General features: G+C 38.6%; 1 protein-coding gene across 1 annotated transcript in view; it reads right to left on the bottom strand.

The window, feature by feature from the left end:
• Window positions 1-343: 343 nt before the first annotated feature.
• Window positions 344-23,536, bottom strand: part of man1a1 (mannosidase, alpha, class 1A, member 1) — a 249,169-nt gene continuing 225,976 nt past the window's right edge. Inside the window, exons 8-12 of the mRNA XM_062044868.1 lie at window positions 16,332-16,447; window positions 6,707-6,926; window positions 6,460-6,632; window positions 6,230-6,345; window positions 344-3,304 (exon numbers count right to left, since the gene is read on the bottom strand). Of these exons, the coding sequence (XP_061900852.1) occupies window positions 3,178-3,304; window positions 6,230-6,345; window positions 6,460-6,632; window positions 6,707-6,926; window positions 16,332-16,447 (752 nt within the window). The 3' untranslated portion in view covers window positions 344-3,177. The remainder of the gene's footprint in view (window positions 3,305-6,229; window positions 6,346-6,459; window positions 6,633-6,706; window positions 6,927-16,331; window positions 16,448-23,536) is intronic.

Raw genomic sequence — 23,536 nt, 5'->3', positions numbered from 1 at the left:
AAACAACAGTGACATCCATTTTCTACCGCTTGTCCCTTTAGGTGTCACATTCAAACGACTAAAATGAAAAGATGTGACACATGCTGGAAGATTAACAAAATCCTACATAAATCAACAAATAGGTGACCCAAAAAACCAAATCCAACAAAGTGTGCATAATTAACAACTGTTGTACGGAAACACTGGTGATGTGTCGTCCTCTGGTGGTTTAAATTTGCATTACCTCAAACATGATCACAAGTCATTTAATCACCGGGAAAAGTCGAACTTTTATCAAGAAAATTAACAGCATAAATCTCTTTAAGGTTTGGTTTGAATGAAATAAAAACACAAATCCACATCATAAAATGTCTGTTTTTTAATTCACAATAGAAGTGTAACAAATATAGTTTATTAAAAAGTCTGCAGCTCATTAATCTCATTTGAATCCACTTAAGATATTTATAGAAATGTCCAGTGGCCTCTGTGCCACTACATAATATTTACAATAATTCGCCATGATATTCACAATAATCATAATTACACACACACACACACCCACACCCATTTGCCCATAAATGAACAATATTGCATATGAAGACCAAACAAAAACATAACTATGGGAATTGGAATGATTGTTGTCACATCAACATAATGTATTCATTAATTTAACATAAATAATTGCCTTATGACAATTAAATAAAGACTTTACAAAATGTTCCTTACTGAAAACAAAAGTTATATTTCCTCCAAAACAAAATTAGAGAAAAAAACGTACTTAAAAATGAATGTCAGATGCATGTTTCCAATTTTTCTTTTGAATTACATTTATTTTCTAAACTACATTTATAAAATATATATTTATATTAATTAACTATAATTAAAGTTAACTTCACTAACTTAAATGATCATCAACGCTAAAAGCATCAAATCTAATAATGAGAAACTTCAGCCGTCGTCATGACAACGGAAAAAGACGTTTACCGTCAACGAATTAAAGCGACTTTGAGTCGAAACGTGAACGCCTTGAAAAAGTGAGGGAAGATGTTTCATTTCCTGTTTTAACAGCAGAGGTCGCTGTCTGACAGAGAGGACAACGAATGGCGAAGAAAATATTAAAAACCTAAAAGACCAAAAAGTTCTTATTTGTGCTCTGAGATGAAAGGAAAACATTTGACAATACATTCACGACTTTTTTACTCCTCACACCTTCCTGCCGTCACTTTTAACCAACATGTTATTTGTGCTGCTAACGCTACTAATTCCTTAAATGATCACATTGGTACTGCGTAGAGCGCAGCAAGAGCACCCCTGGTGGTCGCTTTGCGGCGCTGCAACACCAACAACACGTCCTGAATAAATTACCACAATAAAAGCATCATTGCATGGACACAAACACAAAGTCAACAGAAATGAATCGTCGGTTACAATCGCGTAAATCGCATTATTAACAAAGCGGATGACGTAAACAAGTGAAATGATCCCGTTCATAAGGTATCTTCAAATAGAAAACAAAAAAAGCCTGACGTTAAAATCAAAACTATCATTTATGCGTGTTGTTATCATTTTGCTTGTATTATTGGCCCTCTGCTGCCCCCTGGTGGTGCAAACATTGCACTAAAAACACAAAGTGTTTATTTCGAGAATGATCACATGATCCAACGAGTTCAGGACGTGTTTTCTAGTGTAAAGACATTTGATAGTGCCTTCAAAGAAATACATGATATGATCTACTGTAATGCAGCCTTACTACCACCAGATGTCAGTGTTGTACACCTTTTCAATACTGGCCTCAACACATCAGCTGCACGTTTCAAGTTCGCCACTAGGCTTCACCAACTACCACGTGAAGATGAATGTTGTGTATTGTTTTGGGAGCATTCTCTCTCTTAAAGCTACAGTAGCGCTAATGATCAGCAGCTGTAATTCGCGCAGCAGCTTCCTAAGCGAAGGCACAAAAAACAACCAACATCTGGCGAGTAATGTGGCACCCCCAAGTGGAGAGAAGCGGAACTACAAGAACAGGACACTATGGCTTCCTGCATGTGTGTGTGTCTCTTCGTAGAGGAGAAAGACCTCCTAAATAAGAAGACCGGCATCCCAAAACAAAAATGGCAAAAAAATAACAAGTGGGTACTGTTACTCAAACTGGAATTTGTGGGACAAAAAAAAGAGCGCAATGAAGTTTTCCTTCAATAAAAAGACTAAAACCAACAAGTAGTCGAACGGAAGAAAATATGTTGATGTTAGTGGCCAAAACATTAGGAACATATTACATCACGATGCAGGGTAGAAGACCACTGCGTACCTCGCTGGGCATCGAGGTCTTTGGGTGTAACTGGGGGGTGTCCAAACATACTCCACAGACGGCCAGATACTAAACATCAAAGGACGCAGGGACCACTTTGATATTTTAAAGTTACAATTTTAACTGTATAAGAAGGTTATAAATAACGACAAAAGGCCTGCAAAGAAAACAAAAAGTTCAGAAAAAAGTTAAATAAAAATGATTACAATGATATCATGAATATTTATGTGCTTTGTCAGCTACAGAAATATTCAACTTCTAAGGGTACTTTGATTTTAATTAAAAAAAAGTGGAGAATATGAAATCCATTTTTCTGTATGTGGTTTGGACACCCCCGCCCTCAAGTGTTGGTTTTTGTCTTTTGACAAGCATTGTGAAAGTAGCCGCATCAGCAGTTATCCGTGGATACATTTGCTTAACGTAAAATCGCACGCTGAGTGAAGATGGCGTCTTCTTGTAAACACGATCACAGGATGTGACGTTACCGGCAGGTTGTGAGGGGGTTGGGCTACAAATCCCAAGCCACGCCTCCTTCTTAAAAGACATCCTTTTTTTCCATAGAAAGGTCCAATATCCGTCTTGAAGGCCAAACGACATATGTGTCGTTCCCTATCGATACTGACACGGTACGGCAGAGGGAGGAGAAGACGGGTTGTAAACAAAGATGGCTTCCTCCTTTAAAAAAATGTTTTGGAGGTTCGCGTTAGCTTCACATCTGCCGCAGTCGCCACGCCTCAAGAAAACATTGGACCCCCTTGGGAGGGTGAAATATCCAACAGAAGACAAACGGAAGTGAAAGACCACTTTGATCCATTTAAAAAACAAAACTACAATTCCAGTTAGGAGAAATTCCAAATGTTGGCTCAGGTCTACCAGGTCCAAGGTTCTTGCTACTCCACCTCGTTGTTTTGCTCCGTCTGCTGGCTCCTGATGACGGGCAGAGGGTGGGCCTCTGTGTTGAAGACCCAGTGGTCGAAGGGAATGTGGTCGTCATCGGAGAAAAGCAGGTAGAGATACCTGGCCCACACGCAGACAACAGCAACACATTGAGTCCATTCAAACAGAAACGGCTGACTTGCAGGTAGGAATGGAACCATGTGAACACTTCATATCACGCTTATTGTGACCAAAGTTAGCATTAATATCGCAGTTTTGTTGAATGTGCTGAAAAAGTACTTAAACACACTAAAGTATTTTCTGCAAGTTTTTTTTTTTTTAAATTACTAAAATAAATGACACTGTTAGAAAATCCACTATTTTGTTTGTCTTGTGTAGTTTTAGCCTTACTATTTTATCTGTTTTAATAATAGTTTGTACTGTAGCATTTAAGATTCATTTAAATGAGAAGTGCGTAACAAACATAATTTATTATTATTATTATTTCTGGCGGCCGTTGTGGCGTCCTACTCAGTTTGGCGGTCCTCGAACACACCGTAAAAACACCCCTGTCTCGTATTCCTCTTGAGTATTTGACCATCAATCTGAGAGACACTAGAAAAGTACAGCTTGTAGGTTTAATGACCACAATCAAATAGCTTAGTTGCTCAGACAGCAATGTCTTTATAGAAAGACGTTAATGTCTCTTGTGTTCATGTTAGCATTTAGTGAGTACGTTTATCAAAGTGCATTTATCAATCACAGTGGCGACTTGTCCAGGGTGTACCCCGCCTTCCGCCCGAATCAGGCTGAGATAGGCTCTGTCACGCCAAATTTCTTCCCCCTACAAAAACCTCCCCCCCCCCAAATTTACTTCCGGGGCTGCGTCCAATAAAATCACAAAGTTGCCGGGGGTCCTTAACCGGCACGCGACTGTCCTGTTTCGCGCCTGTACAAAAAAAACCCAATCGATTTCTTCAGATTCCAGCAGCTGTCAAAGACGAAGTATCCTTCCAGCGACGGGCAGTCAAAGCTGAAGTGCTATCGATCGCTGTCAATGACGTAAGAGGAAAAATGACCACGGAAGTAAAAGGGGGGGGGGGGGGGAGGTTTTTGTAGGGGGAAGAAATTTGGCATGACAGCTCCAGCACCCCCCGCGACCCCGAAAGGGACAAGCGGTAGAAAATGGATGGATGGATGTTTTTTTCCATAATTTAATTTAAAAGGGTAATATTATCCGTCTGGAGTTTTACCACATATATCATCATTAGCGTATACCGTTACATTCCAAGTTGCAGATCACGGAAAAAAAACTGACGACTGTAACGCAGGTAAATGCATCGCAGCATATCATAGCAATCCCCAGATAACATGCAAATTAGGGACTTACAGCTTGCGATTCAATTCGATTCCAATTTTTGGGGTGACGATTCGATTCAACACGATTCTCGATTCAAAACAATTCTCGCTATATATTATGTGGTGTATCAAATATATCAAAACAGGTTCTAAAAGCTCCTCTTGCTACTGACTTTTGACTTACAGTGCATCCGGAACGTATTCACCGCGCTTCACTTTTTCGACATTTTGTTATGTCACAGATAGGGATGTCGATCATTAGGATTTTATTGATTTGATACCCTTATCGATATTCCTTATTAATACCGGTATTTATCGGTACTATATGGAATTGGAGTAAACAAAGATGTCAAAAAATGCATTTTTTTTACAATATGTATTGGCACAAGAGGTTAACATCATGTAACATCTCACAGCAGGCAAGTATTTGATCAACAGCTGCTTTTTAACACTTAAACAAGTCAGCTGTGTTTGCAGTGCAAGTTGCAATGCAGATATGTCATCATCTTGTGAAGACCACTCAGATCCAGCATTGTGGTTCTATTCATCACAATTACACTCAGATGGAAAGAATAGTTATGTAGGCAGAGCACAGACCTTTTACATGGTACTGTACATCATAATTTATATCATATAAGACACATCATATAAATAAATACAATGAATTAGCATATTAAGCGGTGTGCAGTTAAACAAGATGTGTTTTGATGCCACGCAAACATGACGCGATGGAGTTCGTCAGACGGCAACTAGAGACCTGTCAGCGGGCTGTCATGCTCCTGAGCAACTTTATGGATTATTATATTACTTAAATTTTTCATTGTTTTGAGTGGATTAACACTGGCCTGTGGATTATTGGATCGCTAGACACTGGACTTTGAGGAGAAAATATTGTCGCGTTACAAATTTGTGTGTGCTGTTGCTTCCTTATTTGTGATGATTTCAAGCTGATTACCCCATTCTATAGGGCTGGGCGATATGGCAAAATAAAATTAATCTGATATCCATTAATATCAACATTTTTTTACATTGTTTTTAATCTGACAGTTTTAAAGAATCTGTACTTAAAACCAAATAAACATTTTTATTAACATTCTAAGTTAATAAAAAAGGAAACTAAATAAGAAAAAGCACAATAACAATATAGCAATATATTTGAGTTGCCATGTTTCCAAGTTATTTCTAGTTTTTATTTTAACACCAACTATAGTAATGGAAGCTGCCAATGTATCATGAACCTAGGTTTTGCAAAGCAGAATGGGAAAAAACGGCCCAAAGATAGGTGTGCCAAGCATGTGGCATCGCAATTACAGACTTGAGGCTGTAATTGCTGCCAAGGGGTGTAATTACTTATGTACATGTGTTTTCTTAGTTTTTATTTTTTAATAACTTTTCAAAAAATTCTAAAAAAAACCAAAACACTTTTTTACATTGTCATTACTGGTTATTTGTGTGCAGAATTTTTAGGACAAAAATTATTTTGTTCAGTTTTGGAAATTTTGAAACCTTTTTACATTGTCATTATAGGTTATGTGTGTGCAGAATTTTGAGGACCAACATGAATGTATTCAATTTTGGAATAATGCTGAAACAACAACAAGTGAAGCGCTGTTAATACTTTCTGGATGCACTGTATATTTTAAGTGTTTCACATTTATCTTAAAGCTCCGATTGCACGTCATTGCACTAAATGTGTGTGCGTCTCACTTGAGCGTCTCCGCCAGGAAGAAGCTCTGCTGCACGTCGTCATAGTTGGGCGTGGAAACGTAGACGTCCCTGATGCCGCTGTAGCCGCCTTCCAACTTGCAGTGCTCCTCCAAGGCCTGCAGGGGAACTCTGCTGTTATAAATCTGTGATTGCCTTCAGGCTGCACAATCATGGGAAACTAAATGCTTCTGTGTTAGCTGACGTCGCTCTGACATAGCTCTTATCCTCACCTGGACGGCCTCCCAGCCCCAGTCCCTGTACTTTGGGTCGTGGGTGAACCTCCACATGTACATGTAGGTCTCGATGACCTCGGGACGCAGGATGAAATATTTCTCATTCTGTCGAGTGGCGATGGCCTCCACACCTCCGTCGAAGCGGAACGCCTCCGGGCCCAGCTTTAATGCTAAAGGAGAAGCAAAGCACAAACCATAATGTAAGCGTAAATTGGAATGAAAAGTCTTTAAGGTCTCGAGTTACCAGTTCTAGAGTAAGACTCGTGACAGGTTCGCGCGATCTCGGCGGCCTGCTCCATCTGGTGGCCTGTCTTGTCACCTGGCGCCCCGTCAGCTCCGAGTGCAATCATGCCGCCTGCAAAGCAGGCCAGGTGACCCATCTTGTGCTCCAGCAGGCCCCCCTTCCACTCGGCGATGTACGTCAGACCGCCGCTGGACTTCCTAATCAGGTTGGTCTCGATGGACTGCGAGGGACACAAGGAAAGACCTGAGATCAAATTCTCTGCAAGGAGTGACTTTTTATTGATGTATCACTACGACCTGTTTGTGAGAACTAAACCCGAGAAAAATATATCAGCTGCCTCAATTGGGAGACGATATTAACGCAGCAAGAGAAGAGGCGCTCAAACCATCAACTTTTCAAGTTGTGGGTTTTCATGACGCCTTGAACTAAAAACTGCCTTCCACAGGCTTCACTGCACATCCTAAAATGACCTCCGTCATTCAGCTGCAGATGTAAGCACTAAAACATTTTCTTCAGCGATAAAGCTCACCTAGAATTTTGCTATTTAAATGTTTACACTCCAGAAGCAAATTCAAACAGTGGTACAAACAGATGGTATTTACAAAGTACAGGGAAGAAGAGGGGTATGACAAACACAAAGGTTCTCACTTTTTGCAAAACTTGCTATTTATATTATCTATTTTGACACAATCAGTTATGGTGTGGTTGTTTGTTGGTGATTGTTGTCTTTGGTTGAGAGTATTAAAAAAAAAAAGAAAAAGAAAAAAAGGAACACTGGAAGTAAAATAACATAGTACTAGGTACTAAATGGAGAAGGGGTAAGAATCAATAAGCTAATGCTTCTTCCTACTCCCTTTCAAACATACATTTTTTATCATCAAGTGTAATGTAGTATTCACATGTTTGTCTGAAATAAATCATTAATTAATTCATTCATAGTGTTCATACCAAAACAAATACAGTAAAAGGTATAATAGTATATATAGCTCGAATCGCTAATCTCAATGTGGCAATAAAGGCATTCTATTCTATTCTATTCTATTCTACTGTACAATTTAAAAATATGGAGGGTCAAATGAGATTAAATTAAAAGAATAAATACATATTCAAATAAATACTTAAATGTGTCATTAATTAATTATAATTCGAATTACATAAGTGTTATTAAATATGTCAGTGTATTGATGTACAATTAAATTTAATGATTTAATAATTTTTAAAATAAATGATTTCACATTTATTTTATTATTTCACAATTTAATGAAGTATTTCATTATTTTATGAGTTTAATCATCATGATGTAATTATTTCAGAATTGAACTATTTCATGATTTAAGAATGTATTTATTTATTTTATGATTGAATTGAATATTTCACAATTAATTATTTCATGATTTAGTAAGTAAGTAAAGCACATTTATTTATATAGCACATTTCACAGACAAAAAGCCACAAAGTGCTTCACAACACAGTTCAAATATCAGACATTACACACAAAATAAAAAGCCAAGATAACACACAAATCTTAGCAGCCCAAAAGTAGCTCATTAAAAGCCTGAACAGATAAATTGGTCTTAAGTTTGAAGATGTCAAACAAAGTCAATTTAAATATTTCACAATTTATTTATTCAATTATTATATATTAAGAAGACTCCTAAACTAAGGACATGTCGTTGTCATTCGCACCAAGTGACTCATTTTTTCCGCAAATAAATTACTTTTAATCCACAAGGTCAAGGAGGATTATGGGTAAAGTATCCACCGCAAGATTAATGTTGCATTCAAGTCGTCGAGTAGCATCTTACACAACGTCACACACCCGAGTTGTGTTTGACGCCCCAAGAGTGTGTGTGTTATTTGTCTGTGTGCCATCAGATGCTTGAGCAGATTACTCAGATTTGTCTTCTCATGCAAGCGTGTGTGTGTGTGTGTGTGTGTGTGTGTGTGTGTGTGTGCGTCGCTAGCCCGACGCCATCTGCTCCGACTCAATGTCTCCCAGAATCCGTCAGCACAGGAACACTGACCGCGCTAGAGTATACAGTGCATTCGAAAACTATTCCCATCGCTTCACTTTTTCAGCTTCACTTTTTCCCACATTTTGTTATGTTACAGCCTTACTCAAAAATGTAATAAATTCATTTTTGTCCTCAAAATTCTACACACAATACCCCATAATGACAATGTCAGAACGTTTTTTTATTTTTTTTTGGAAGTTTTTTTCAAATATTTTTTCAAATATCAAAATAAAGTAAGAAATCACACATACGTAAGTATTCAGACCTTTTGCTCAATACTTTGTTGATACACCTTTGGCAGAAATTACAGCCTCAAGTCTTTTTGAATACGATGCCATAATCTTTGGATACCTATCTTTGGGCAGTTACACCAATTCCTCTTTACCGCACCTCTTAAACTCCATCAGGTTGGATTGGAAACGTCTGTGCACAGCCATTTTTAAATCTCTCCAGAGATGTTCAATCGGATCCAAGTCTGGGCTCCAGTCTGGACCACTCAAGGACATTTAGAGTTGTCCTGAATATATTCCTTTGATATCTAGGCTGTTTGCTTAGGGTCGTTGTCTGGCTGAAAGATGAACTGTTACTATTCTGAGTTCAAGAGCAGTCTGGAGCAGGTTTTCATCCAGAATGTCTCTGTACATTGCTGCATTCATCTTTCCCTCTATCTTGATTAGTCTCAGAGTTCATGGCACTGAAAACCATCCCCACAGCATGATGCTGCCGCCATGACGCTTCACTGTAGGGATGGTATTGGCCTGGTGGTGAGTGGTGCCTGGTTTCCTTCAAACATGATGCCAGGCATTCACGCCAAAGAGTTCAATCTTTGTCTCATCAGACCAGATAATTTTGTTTCTATTTACAAATAAATGGTTTCCATCCGGCCACTGTACCATACAGGCCTGATTGGTGGTTTACTGCAGACATGGTTTTCCTTCTGTAAAGTTCTTCTTAACAGAGGAATGCCGTCGCTCTGACAGAGTGACCATCTGGTTCTTGGTCACCTTCCTGACTTGGGCCCTTTTCCCTTGATCGCTCAGTTTAGACAGCCAGCCAGCCAGCTCTAGAAGAGTCCTGGTGGTTCCAAACTTCTTCCAATTATGGATGATTGAAGGTCCTGGGTTCAATCCTGGGCTCGGGATCTTTCTGTGTGGAGTTTGCATGTTCTCCCCGTGACTGCGTGGGTTCCCTCCGGGTACTCCGGCTTCCTCCCACCTCCAAAGACATGCACCTGGGGATTATTATTATTATTATAGAGGTTTATTTGAAATAGGGACAGATACAAAAACATAGACATCTGAAACAGTTATCCGATGCATGCATCACAGTGTTTGTAGCCAAAGCTAATTTACAACACTTGTCCCCAACAACAACAACAACACAGATCCAACATCATTAAAATAGGAAAATAAAAAATAGAATGAGTTGATAATAATGATAATAGTAATAACACAGACAAAGTGCAAACTAGATAAAAGCCAATAATAATAATAATAACACAGACAAAGTGCAGACTAGATAAAAACCCATTAGTAAAAATGAGTAAAAACTAAACATGGGAACACGATTGTTGCTCAACTAGCCATAATTTTGTTTGTTTTTTGAAAGTGACAAGTGCAGGTATACTTTTCAAAGTGTCTGGTAAAGAGTTCCATAGTTGTGGTCCTTTTATTGAAAAGGCAGTCTGGGCAAAAGATGTTCTACGGAATGGAACACAACAGTTGCCTTTTGACACTGCTCGGGTGGTAGATCTGGTACCACTTTGCAGTCTTGTAATTGCCTTGCAGAGCAATTGGGGAGCAGAGTTATGCAAGCATTTAAAAACCAGTTTGACTGTGTGTAACAAAATAAAATTGGTAAAACTTAAAATATTGTATTTGGTTAAAATTTGGCAATGATGATATCGTATACTCTTCTTGTCTAGAACTTTCAAGGTGCGGTTATAAAGACACTCAATGGTCTTGATTGATGACTGGTGTGCCTGGGACCATGTGGTTAAGCCATAAGATATGTGTGACAGAATCATTGCATTCATAAAAGTAAAAGCACAGCTAAGAGTTAAGCAGTGTCTTATAATCTTAAAACAGCCTAGGTTTGCCTTCAGGGTTTTACACATCTTAATGTGACTTTTAAAATTCAGCTGATAGTCTATGATTATGCCCAAATATTTGACTTCAGGTACTTGTTCAATGACCTCCTCATTAATTTTTATATTCAGGTTTGTTTGAGGTAGCTTTTTTATGGAGAAGCAGACAGAGTTCGTCTTTTTAGTGTTTAGGGTTAAACAGGATGACTCCAGCCTAGATGCTATTTTGTCTAATTGAGCATTTAACTTCTCAGCAACTAGAGTACAGGTCTTACCTGATGTATATACCACTGTGTCATCCGCATACATCTGTAAATCTATATCTGTGCGTACATCTGGTAGGTCATTGATGTATAGACTGAATAGTATAGGTCCCAAAACACTACCCTGAGGTATCCCTGTTTCTATTTTGCGGAAGGAAGATCTCACATTATTAATGGTGACACATTGTTCACGGCCCTTTAGATATGACTCAAACCAGGACAATGACTGTTTGGATAAATTGAATTTAGTTAGTTTTGAAATTAAAATGTCATGATTGACTGTATCAAATGCTTTTTTTAAGTCTAGAAATACTGCACCGACCACCTGTCCTTTGTCAAGAGAATGTTTGATCCTTTCAGTTAAAAAACAAGTGGCAGATTCTGTAGAATGGTTACGTCTGAATCCGAATTGCAGGGGAGTCAAATAGTGATTTGTCTCAAGGTGGTGCATTAGTTGTTCCGAAACAATCTTCTCCAGGACTTTAGATAAAACTGGAAGAAGGCTGATAGGTCTATAGTTAGATGTCATTCCAGCATCACCAGATTTTAAAAGTGGTATTACCTGTGCAGTTTTCCATCCATCTGGGAATTGCCCAGTTTTAATGGAAATATTAATAAGATGGGTAAGAGGCTGTATAAGGATGCCGCTATATTTTTTAAGAAAAGCTGTGTCTAAGTTATAAATATCCTTTGAGTATGTGGTGTTTAGGTCATGTATGACATTTAGGACAGTTGTCTGACTAACCTCCTTGAGCTGAAATGAGCTGTCTTGTTCATTAGGTATGTCTGTTGTTTGATCATCATTAGTCCTACAAGAGAAACCCGAGGAAAGGTTTTTGACAGATTCTATAAAGAATTTATTGAACTCATTTGAGACTTGTGTACAATCAGTAATGATTTTGTCTCCTACTTTAAGTTTATATTGGGTTTGGGTGGTGTTACCCTCTGGGTTTAATAGGCTGTGTAGTAGTTTCCAGATCATTTTGCCATTTCCTTTGGCCTCTAATAGCATGTGGACGTAGTAGTTTGATTGGGACATTCTGAGCTGTTTAACTACTTGATTACGCAAGCCTTTAAATATTTTCAAATCAGTGTCACTATGAGTTTTGACAAAAGTTTTTAAGGCATAATCTCTCTTTTTCATTAATTTACGGATATCATCATTAATCCATGGTAATTGAAATTTTCTGTGGGATTTTTTTCGCTTTCTAATAAATTTATCAATAATGCGTCCGATAGTAGACATTAGCTGATTACAACAGGCGTGTAATTGATCATGTTGTTGGAGCTCGTCCCAATTAATACCCTTTAATTCGTTTTCAAAAGCACTTGTTGATTGGCGAGGGATCTCAAGTTTAAAAGTTTTCTGATCTTGATTTTTAAACCTTGTCAGACGTGTCTTTGTGAGTTTTCTTGCAGCTAATGTCAGATTATGGTCTGACAAGCCGGTGACTAGATAGTACGTTTTTACGATTCTGTCAGGCTTGTTTGAGAAGATTAAATCAATTAGTGTCTGAGTGTTTTTACTGATACGTGTGGGGGTTTCTATCTTCTGACTAAAGTCATGTTTAGATGTGAGGTCTTTTAGTTTTTTTCTGCAGTGTTTGTCTAGCCAGTTTAAGTTAAAGTCTCCGAAGACGAGTACTTCACTGTTATTCTTAAAATTCTTAAATAGTACATCTAAGTCTTCGCATAGCGTTCCAACGCATGCAGATGGAGGGCTGTATACCACCAATACATTGAATTGCATATTTTGTGATAGTGTGACATTAATACAGAAACATTCAGTAGATATATCAACAGTCAGGGGAATTTCCTTTGCATTAAGTGAGTCCTTGACATATATCAGTACACCCCCTCCCCTTCCCACAGTTCGGTCCCTTCTAAAACATTTATATCCCGGAACACTGATTATGCTGGTTAAAATGCTATCATGCAGCCACGTTTCACTAATGCATAGAAAATCAAGATTAGACTCCGACAGTAATAATCTGATTTCATCACACTTGGGAACTAGGCTTCGGATGTTTAAGTGACCTCCCAAAATACCTTTGGGTTTCACTGCAGGATCCCAAATCACTTTAGCATGATTAACAGTTTCAAAAAGCAAAGTCTGTTTCTGCTTCGTCTGTGCTTGTGTTTGGAGTGTTCCTTTTTTTACCTTGCGGCCCGCGCTTCTCCAGCTGGGCGCCGTACGTGCAATCCCCCCCGAAGAAGCACCCGCTGCCCAGGGGCGCCCGGTCCACGGCGCGCTCCCGGCATTGTCCGGCCTCCGCCCTGGGCACCACCTGGTCGATCCTCTCCTCGATGAGGTTGCACTCCTCCGGCGTGAAGATGCTCCTCCGCAGGACGCCGCTCTTCACCTGCGACCTGCGGGGCTTCCAGCTCCCGGAGGTCGGCGCCGTCTTCGCCGCTCTCGCACTCGCCGTCGTCGTACTCGCGGTGCCGGCGTTTCCGCCCGCTCCCGTTACCCGTCTCGTGCTCGTCCCTGTGCGGCGGCACCGACCTTGGCCTCTCCCTCAGGTCGGCGCAACCGCTGGCGGCCATGTCTGCTGTCGCTCCCGGCGTCCAGTGCAGTTTGTGTGTGACGCCCACTCCAGGCAGGCTGCTGTGCATGACCCCGGACGACACAAACATGCCGAGGACGCTGCCGAGGGTCCAAAGGCAAATGGCGAGATGCAGCAGGAATACGCTCCTGCTGTGCACGTGAGGCTGCATGCTCCCAAGTGCTTAAAATCTGATCTTTTTGCATCAGATTTGGGCCACATCAAGAGGTAGTCCAAATATGTTTGGAATCTGACATGAGCTAGCTTATCAGACCATTAGCACTGTTGTACGCTTTGTAAGCAGTCAAAACTCGTATTAAAAAGAATCAACGAGTTTACCATCGGTGATAAAAGTACAAATAAACTATAAAAAGTTGATTTTCATACGATCATGAATAAAGGGGCACCGAGTACAGCACGCTGCGGACAGATGATACCAAACCCGCTCACCTGCCTGCCATCAGCTAATCACCTCCCCTCTTACAGCTATACCGCCCCTATTCCTTTGATTGGCAACACTAAATTGTCCCTAGTGTGTGAATGTCAGTGTGAATATTCTCTGTCTATCTGTGTTGGCCCTGTGATGAGGTGGAGACTTGTACAGGGTGTACCCCGCCTACCGCCCGAATGCAGCTGAGATAGGCTCCAGCACCCCCGTGACCCCGAACGGGACAAGCGGTAGAACATGGATGGATGGATGGATGAGGCCACAGTGCTCATTGGAACATTCAAGGCGGCAGATATTTTTCTGTCCCCTTCCCCAGTTTTGTGCCTCGAGACATTCCTGTCTTGGCAGTCTACAGCCAATTCCTTCGACTCTATTCTTGGTTTGTGCTCTGCCATGCACTGCCAAGTGTGGGACCTTATATATAGACCGGTGTGTGCTTTTCCAATTAACATGTCCAACCAAGTGAATTTACCACAGGTGGAAACCAATTAAACTGTAGGAACATTTCAAGGATGATCAGTTGAAACAGGATGCACCGGACCTTACGTTTGAGGTCTATTGTTCATGTGATTTCTTAGTTTTTTACTTTGAATACATTTGCTAAACATTCTAAAAAAACAAAAACAAAAAAAAAAATCAAAAACGTTTTCACATTGTCATTAGGGGGTATGGTGTGTAGAATTTTGAGGCCAAAAATGAATTTATTCCATTTTGTAATAAGGCTTTAACATATTAATGTGGAAAAAAGCAAGCGCTGTGAATACTTTCCGGAAGCACTGTAAGACGACATTGACTAACAAACAATCACTCAACGTCTTTTTTTTTTTTACACTGAACAGAAACTGCAAATTAACTTACAATGAAACATCTTAAAGGTTATTAAAGTTTATATTATAACAATTTTAAGTAAGTATCAGAGGTGCCACAGTAGTGTTTTGGAATTGTGTAATACAAAAACTAGCCTTGATGCTGGTAATAACAGTAGCTCATGCTAATGAGCTATGTTTGTCCACGCCTATCTCCGACAGTGTGTTTCCAAGAAATGCAACTTTTTACAAACTGCATACAATGTAAATCTGCACTTGTCCACTGTAGTAGACGCCATACAGGTGAAACCCAAAAAATTTAAGATTTGTGGAACTAATAAGTGATATAAACTTATAACATGCAAAGTGAGATATGTTAAGCCTTTTTGTGTTACAATTTTGATGATCAGTTTTTACAGTTTTTGAAAACCCAAAATTTCCTGAGATTTTCAATTCAACTTCTTCATAAGCTGTGATTAGTCCAATTATATATAAAAAAAGACTTGACATATTTTGAGTTGCATGTTATTAGCCTACATCATATATTAATTTCTCTTTGTAAATCTAATTGCTGGTACAAACGAACCGTCGCACGATATTCTAATTTTTTTAGATTCACCTGTACAGTATATCACATACAATTAGGGCGGCAACTAACGATTAATTTGATAATCGATTAATCTGTCGATTATTACTTCAATTAATCGATTAATAATCGAAAGTACATTTCTATCCTTTCCAGTATTTTATTGAAAACAAAAACAGCATACTGGCACCATGCCTATTTTGATCATTGTTTCTCAGCCGTTTGTACATGTTGCAGTTTATAAATAAAGGTTTATTAAAAAAAATAAATAAAAAGAATTAAAACAAATTAAAAAATAAATTGCCTCTGCGCATGCGCATAGCATAGATCCAACAAATCGATGACTAAATTAATCGCCAACTATTTTTATAATCGATTTTAATCGATTTAATCGATTAGTTGTTGCAGCCCTACATACAATAAGGTAATAATAATGAGTGGGACATGAAGACACAAACCTTAGCAACATTGCTAACATTACAGTCACATTTAAACAAAAACATCATGCATATTCGCTGCAGGTATAGCGTACAGCACCCACATCTGCAGCTTGCTGACTGATAGATGGCAGCGCTCCCTGCTTTATTGTAGGATGAGTAGTGAAGCCTGCTTTTGTTTGGTGAAGGGTCCAGCTAGAAATTTGGCAGGTATATGAGGAAGGACGTTTTTCACGAAAAACAAGCATTTGAGCGCCTCTTCTCTCAAAAGTGGAGCAAACGAGTGAGGAAAATTATGTTTGGTCCTCATTAACAGGCTCTTAAAACACTTATTACTGCTAGAACATCATTAAAAATTCATTTTTGTATAATGGGGGACCTTTAAGTGACATTAAAGTGCGACAAGTGTGTTTATAAATGTGTGTGTGTGTTGGTTACCTGCAGGGCATCATAGTACATCTTCTTAGCCTCCTCATCAGTCCTGTCAGACATGAGCCAGGCTTTGAGCAGGTACTCGTAAAAACTGTCACCCATACCGCCCACAGACACGTAATCTGCAACACAACAATGAAGATGATACACTGCTGGGTCACACTTACATCCACCTGTGTTGTGGTAATATCCACTTACTGTGTGTGTGTGTGTGTGTGCGTGTATGTTTTGACCTTGCTGATTGCCGTCCTCATGCATATATATCAAGCATGTTTAGTGTGACATGTCAGCTGCCATTAAAGAGAGATGAATAAAAAAATAGGTAACAAAAGAACATTTCCAGCCATTACAAGCTTTTTAAATGCTACTTGTCTCTCACACTCACGCAGGCACAAATAGGAATGACATATACTATAAATCTGAGATTCTCAACTGGTCGAAATTCATTCTAGATGGACAGCTTATCAACAATTACATATGTATATTATTTCAGGCATCTTCCTCCTTGGTATTTACTAAATACACATTTATTAGTAAAATATATTTTTAATTATATTTAATGCCATTCTGCTGTTGCATTTATATTTTTACTTGTGCTGTCAAAAATGAATGCGTTAACACATGCAATTAATCACACACAAAAAAAAATTGCATTAATCATGGTGCATTTGCAGATTAAATTTGCAATTTATTTTGACCGCATATGCTCATTAAGCCTGGTTTGCATTATGGCTGATTTCACTTCAAAATATACCCCAATAAAGCTGTTACCAAGTGGGGAGCAAATAAATGATAGGCATTCAAGTAAAACATTTAAACATGTTCTTATATGATATTCTGACAATAAAATAGCGTTTTTGTCAAAATATTGGGGTCTTTTTTTATCCTAATTCAAATTATGTCAACAAGTAATTCACTGTGATTAACTGAGATTAATCCAAAATCAAAAGTGTGATTAATCTTAAGAAAATAGTTTTGACAGCACTCATGTTTACACAAGTTATCCTGTAACTGCTCATAGGTTTCTTAGAATTTTCTCTGAGATACATGTTGCACATGGAATTGTGCGTATTAGTACTGTTTAAAAAGATAAGATAGCTCTGTGTTCTGGAAGGACGTCTTTTTTATTTATTTATAGAAAAAAAACGTGTTGTGCATTGCAGCTTAACGAGCGTGACAAAATGAGGGTCAAAGGGTGGGAGCAAACCAAACTGAACATTATAAATTTTTCAATATTAATTTTAAATAATCATTTAAACCTCTTCTAATGTGTATACCGTAACTGAGTTATTTTGGGTCAGAACATTATCGTGAAATATACATACCGGTACATACATTTTTTAAACCAAATTATATAACAAGAAAACCACCGCTAACTAGCTTATGTTAAAATCAATGGTTTAAAACAACATATTAGAACAAAAAAAATTGATACATTTATTCTAATTAGTAATCGTATTGAATAAAACATGTTTGTCGGCCCGAGTAAAAATGTTGGGGTTAATGGCTATTATTCCAAGGCGGTCTCATACATACAGTACATGTCTACATACAAGAAAAGCGAAGCAACCAACAATTTACAGTTATGTTGTTGTCATAATAGAACATGGGTGTCCAAACTACAGCCCACGAGACGTCTTGCCCCAGTGTTTCCCACACATTCATTTATTTGTGGCGGCCCGCCACGAAAGAATTACGTCCACCACAAATTTAAAAAAATAAAAATAAAAATAAAAATTAATTTTTTTTTTTTTTTTGTGTCCTGTCCAGCTTCTCAGGCAAATCATTTAATTGATGTAGATGCCCATATCGGCTGTTCAGATTTACTTTACAAAAGAGAAGTGTAGGATACTTCTCTTGTTGCCTTATTTGTATTTGACTTTATTAAATGTATTTATATTATCATTTGGTGCAGCCGGGCCGGAGCAGAAGGGGATAGAAAGAGAGAAAAAAGAAGACAGAGGGGGAGATTGTGGGGACAAGAGGGGGATTACACAGAGAGACAAAAAAAACAGCACACACAACAACAACAATAGAGCAACATCAGCAAATACGACATGTACAAATATGATGGTAAAAGTAATAGCAAATATGCAGTTAGCGAAAATAAAAAACAATACAGAAATGAAAATGAGCATTATTACACTACAAATACCAATAGAAATAGCGCTATTGATAATGAACAATACCAATACTTTACCTTTATTATCAACAATACAGTTGTTCAAATGCAACAATACATATACCTGTACGTAATGATAACTTGAGATACGAAATAATGCAGAAAAATGGAGGGGAAGAAAGAGAAGCAACCTACATTAACCTTGTAGATTGTTATAGTAACAATAGGTTAAGCTTTGTCAGTGTGCCATGTGTTACCCAGTTTACCCTAGGGCAACAACGTTAATATATGTTTGGTGAAATGTGATTATGTGCATGAGTGTATGTGTGCATATGTACTTGTATATGTACAGTATGTGTATATGTATGTTTGTACAGTGAGTGTATATGTACAGAATGTGTATATGTGTTTGTACAGTGAGTGTATATGTACAGTATGTGTATGTTTGTATGATGAATGTGCGTGTGGATGTACGAACTTTGAGTATGTGAATATGTACTGTATTTGTATATGTATGTAGGAGCGTAGGTACCTATGTATGTGTGTATGTATGTATGTGAGTATATGTGAATTTGTATGTACAATACATTTGACTCCCAGTGTGTGCGGGAGCCAGAGTACGGCCCCAGCCTCCCCGAGAGCCCAACCCACAAACAGTAGGTGTGGTGCCCAGGGAACCAGGGACCACCGCCCCACGCAGCCAAGCCGGACAGCGACAGACTTTTCGGCTTTTGACTCGCTCGACCGCTCATAAAAGCATTGGGACTCTGTCTGTGAATGTAGCTTGTAGTTACAATTCCGGTGCAGTAGGTGGCGGGAGCCTACTATGCATTGTAACTCCGCCAATAGCACTTAATTCACCTGGTGGGCCAGAAGAAGAAGAAGAAGACGACGACGAAGTAAAAGAAGAACGGACCGACCGGATCAAAATACGAGGGTAAGACGTCTTGGCAAACAAGTTCAAAAGTGGTCCGAACCTGTGCAGTGTGCAGCACCGACTCGGATTTTCTTAATTTTTATTTTCGGGATTTGAATGCATTTATTTTGAAAGCACAGCTGAAGAGAGACGGGGGAGGGGTGAGAGCGATAGAGAGGGGGGATTGACGCGGAGCAAAGCGACTGTCAGGCCTTACACTATTTTTTTCGGAAGCCCCGGAAAATTCATTGCCCTAACAAAGGGTGCAAAGTCTGCAGGCAGTAGGAAACACATGGTTAAGTGTAGGGAGTAAAACTGATGGCAGTCTAAAGTTCAAGATTTTTGGAGCTCTTTGTTCAGTGGATTAGATGTTTGATGAAGCTCTGTGTGTATCTACCACCACTACTGTTTTCTGTTTATTTGTTACTGATTGTGGCAGGACACCTCTGCCTCTGTTTCACTTTATGTTGCTGGTAAATAATATGGTTGTAGTAGTAGGCTAAAGTAAAATTATTTAGATGCACTAATTAAAGGGGCAGAGCTTTAAGAGACATTTTAGCTTTTATATTTTATAAGATATATTTTTTGTAAGAACCACAATTAATAAATATATTTCAGTGAATAACTTATTGTTCAGATCTGTATATAAATATGTACATAAAGTGTTGTAATTATATTGTTAAATGGATGGATGGATGGACGTTTAAAACAAAACTGTTATTATTAATTAGTAAGTATACATTTTTTGACCCTTTTTAGAGAAAATCACATCATTGTAGTAAATTATGCAAATTACTCGATGATGTCATGGTGACCACGCCCATAGCCACGCCCCAGGTATCTTGGCAGTTTATGGGAAACACCAGGGAGATTGCCGTTATTTTATTATTCTCATATTTATTATGCACCTCTTTTGACCCCATCGAGTGGACAGTATAAGGTTTTCCTGGTCATTTGCTATAATTGGTGATATGCGCAGCATTTGTTTATATGCCCCAATGCAAACAACCTTCCCTCAGTCATGGTGTGAAAAAAAATATTGTAGTAGAATTTCTGACCTTTGACCTATAGTTCATGTCTGTCAAGAATGTATGCTCATTTTGATTTCTCTTCTATTTTGTGGGACAAAAGTGAATTTTAAGTCATGCCAACCTGTCTACAGAATGTGTTGACTGTCTAAAGCAGGGGTGGGCAATTAATTTTTACCGGGGGCCGCATGAGCAACCCGAGCACTGCTGGAGGGCCACACCGACAATATTTCAATTAAATTTTGCTCAAATTATTTTTGATATACGGTAAGATAGATAATAATAATATTTTATTTAACCTAACTTATCTTTATACAAAAGCAGATGGCTTTTGATGGTTTTATTTTTAACACTTTCTTACACAACACTTCCTGATGTATATTACAATACAACAATTTCAATTTCTGTCACTTCATCCTGCATCCTCTTTGTTGTGAACGTAGCACGTCTGTAAGGTGATTGGCGAAGAAGGAAGAAGCGTTGCTGTTGCGGAAATGAGGAGTGAGGATTGGTTTTCCATTTGGAAAGAACGAGATAAGTTGAGCTGTGTTAGTATAGCATGCTCAATAAAAGTTTAAAAAGAGCGTCAGACTTGGTGTGCACTTCTTCTGGACGCTACAATTGATGTCACAAGTGGGATGAAATGCCTCCCAGTTCGCCTTGCCATCAAACCTGGGAGTCTTCATTGAGGGCGGAATTCCCCCCGTGGCAAGCAGCGTGGCTGCACCTGTAAACGCTCTCTCTCTCTCTCTCTTTGCGGCAAGCTCCTCACGTGGCACGTACCTCCCGATGACGTAGCACACAAACAGTGCAGTATGCGCAAAGTTTTACTTCTGCCAGCAATTGTAGCGTCCAGAAGAAGTGCACATCAAGTCTGACGCTCTTTTTAAACTTTTATTGAGCAAGCTATACTAACACAGCTCAACATATCTCGTTCCTTCCACACGCACGTCTCCTCACTTCTCATTTACGCAACTCAAGAAGACAACATCTACTTCAGCAGGTCGTTACACTATATTCTTTAAACACAGCAACGTGTGTACCACAAATAAGCACACGGCTTTACCTTTACTTGGCAGTCCATGTCTTTTTTAAAACACGCCAGTCGTCATCAACTTTTCTCTTTTTAGCGTCTCAGGGATAACCGGGCATCACTTGTCGCTGTGCGCCTTCCCTCACAGGACATACGCACATATAACACTTTTCAAAATAAAAGCAGCACAGTTGTATTGCACGCACGACAAAGATGTTTTTTTTTAATTTATTTTGTATTTGTGATTGCCGCTGCGCCAGGAGCATACGTCCACACGGAAGTAATACAAATAACGCTTTTCAAAACAAAAGCAGCACCGTTGTATTGCACACTCGAAATAGATACTTTTTAAAAATTATTTTGTAATTTATAATAGGCCTCACGCGGGCCGGACAGGGACGTACAAAGGGCCGGATGCGGCCCGCGGGCCGCAGAATGCCCAGGTCTGCGCTATCGCCATTAGCAAGTCAGACGCAAATTTGGTCGGATCTTGTAACAGAAAATAATTTAGAAGCACTGCTATATAAATAAATTATAACAACTTAGAACACTAAATTACATTTTTACACTATTGTAATCTTTTAAGAGGGATGTGAAAGTAACACGCTCGTGACAAAAGAGTGAAGAAGAGCGACAGATGCTTTTAATAGAGCCTTATGACAATAATTGTAGAGCATACATAGAAAGATGCTTTTTAAAAGTCACTTGCTATGTCTGTTGCAGCTGTCAGGATGCACATTCTTGTGGAGGATGGACGTCTTTTTTTCCCCCACTAAGACACCCCCCAGGTCATAAATTATGCAGCAAATGCGTTTTCATCACAATTACATAATGACTTTCTGGAGGAAAATGGCCATTAAAGCTGCTTGTTTTGCTGTTGAAAGTCACTTTTTACGAATCCAACATCCAAATATATTTACATAAATGACTGGACCAAATGGTAATAATTACAACAGATGCAGTTGTGAAGAATAGTTTAATGTGAAAATAAGATGTGATAAAGAGGTGCACGTCCACATTTAAGCTTCAGACACAGCTTTCGCTATCAACAACAGGCAAAAACAACTCAAACTACTTTATGTGAATATAGTTAAAGGAGCCATATGTAGTAATTTGGCCAGAAATGGTACTGCAATCACGGTCAAAATCCTGTAGTCCCTTCCCACTCTCCATGACTGAAGTTGCCAGATACGCGCCGAATTCGAATCCTACTCCAAGGAACTTCAAATGGCAATCGACGAGTCCTACGCTGTAGGTTTCTCTTGTTTATGCTTCTTGCAAGATGGTTTATTAAGTAATTATGCCACATTTTACTGATGTCGATTAGCCAAATGTATTTGTAAAGTTAAGAGCAATATTTTCGTCGGATTGTTGGCATTACCCTGCTAAAATGTCTAGTTTGACCGTACAGACCACCATCGGAAAAATTATATATATATATATATATATATATATATATATATATATATATATATATATATATATATATATATATATATATATATATATATATATATTTTTTTATATTGTCCTGCCCAGCTTCTCGGGCAAATCATATAGCAGATGTAGATGCCCATATCGGCTGTTCAGATTTACTTAACAAAAGAGAAGTGTAGGATACTTCTCTTGTTGCCTTATTTGTATTTTGACTTTATTAAATGTATTTGTATTATCATTTGGTGCAGCCGGGCCGGAGCAGGAGGGGATAGAAAGAGAAAAAAAAGTAAGACAGAGGGGGGAATTGTGGGGACAAGAGCGGGTTAGACAGAGAGACAAAAACAACAACAGCAAATACAACAACAACAACAACAACATAGCAACATCAGCAAATACGACATGTACAAATATGATGGTAAAAGTAATACCATACCATACCATACCAACTTTATTTATAAAGCTAGCAAATAAGCAGTTAGCGAAAATAAAAAATAATACAGAAATGACAATGAGCATTATTACACTAAAAATGGAGCAATATGAATACCAATAGAAATAGTGCTATTGATAATAAACAATACCAATACTTTACCTTTATTATCAACAATACAATTGTTCAAATGCAACAATACATATACGTAATGATAACTAGAGATACGAAAGAATGCAGAAAAA

The sequence above is a fragment of the Entelurus aequoreus genome, linkage group LG04, assembly GCF_033978785.1.
Source record: "Entelurus aequoreus isolate RoL-2023_Sb linkage group LG04, RoL_Eaeq_v1.1, whole genome shotgun sequence".
Lineage (NCBI taxonomy): Eukaryota > Metazoa > Chordata > Actinopteri > Syngnathiformes > Syngnathidae > Entelurus > Entelurus aequoreus.
Note: the sequence above shows the minus strand (reverse complement) of the source record. Positions and strands in the feature narration are given on the sequence as shown.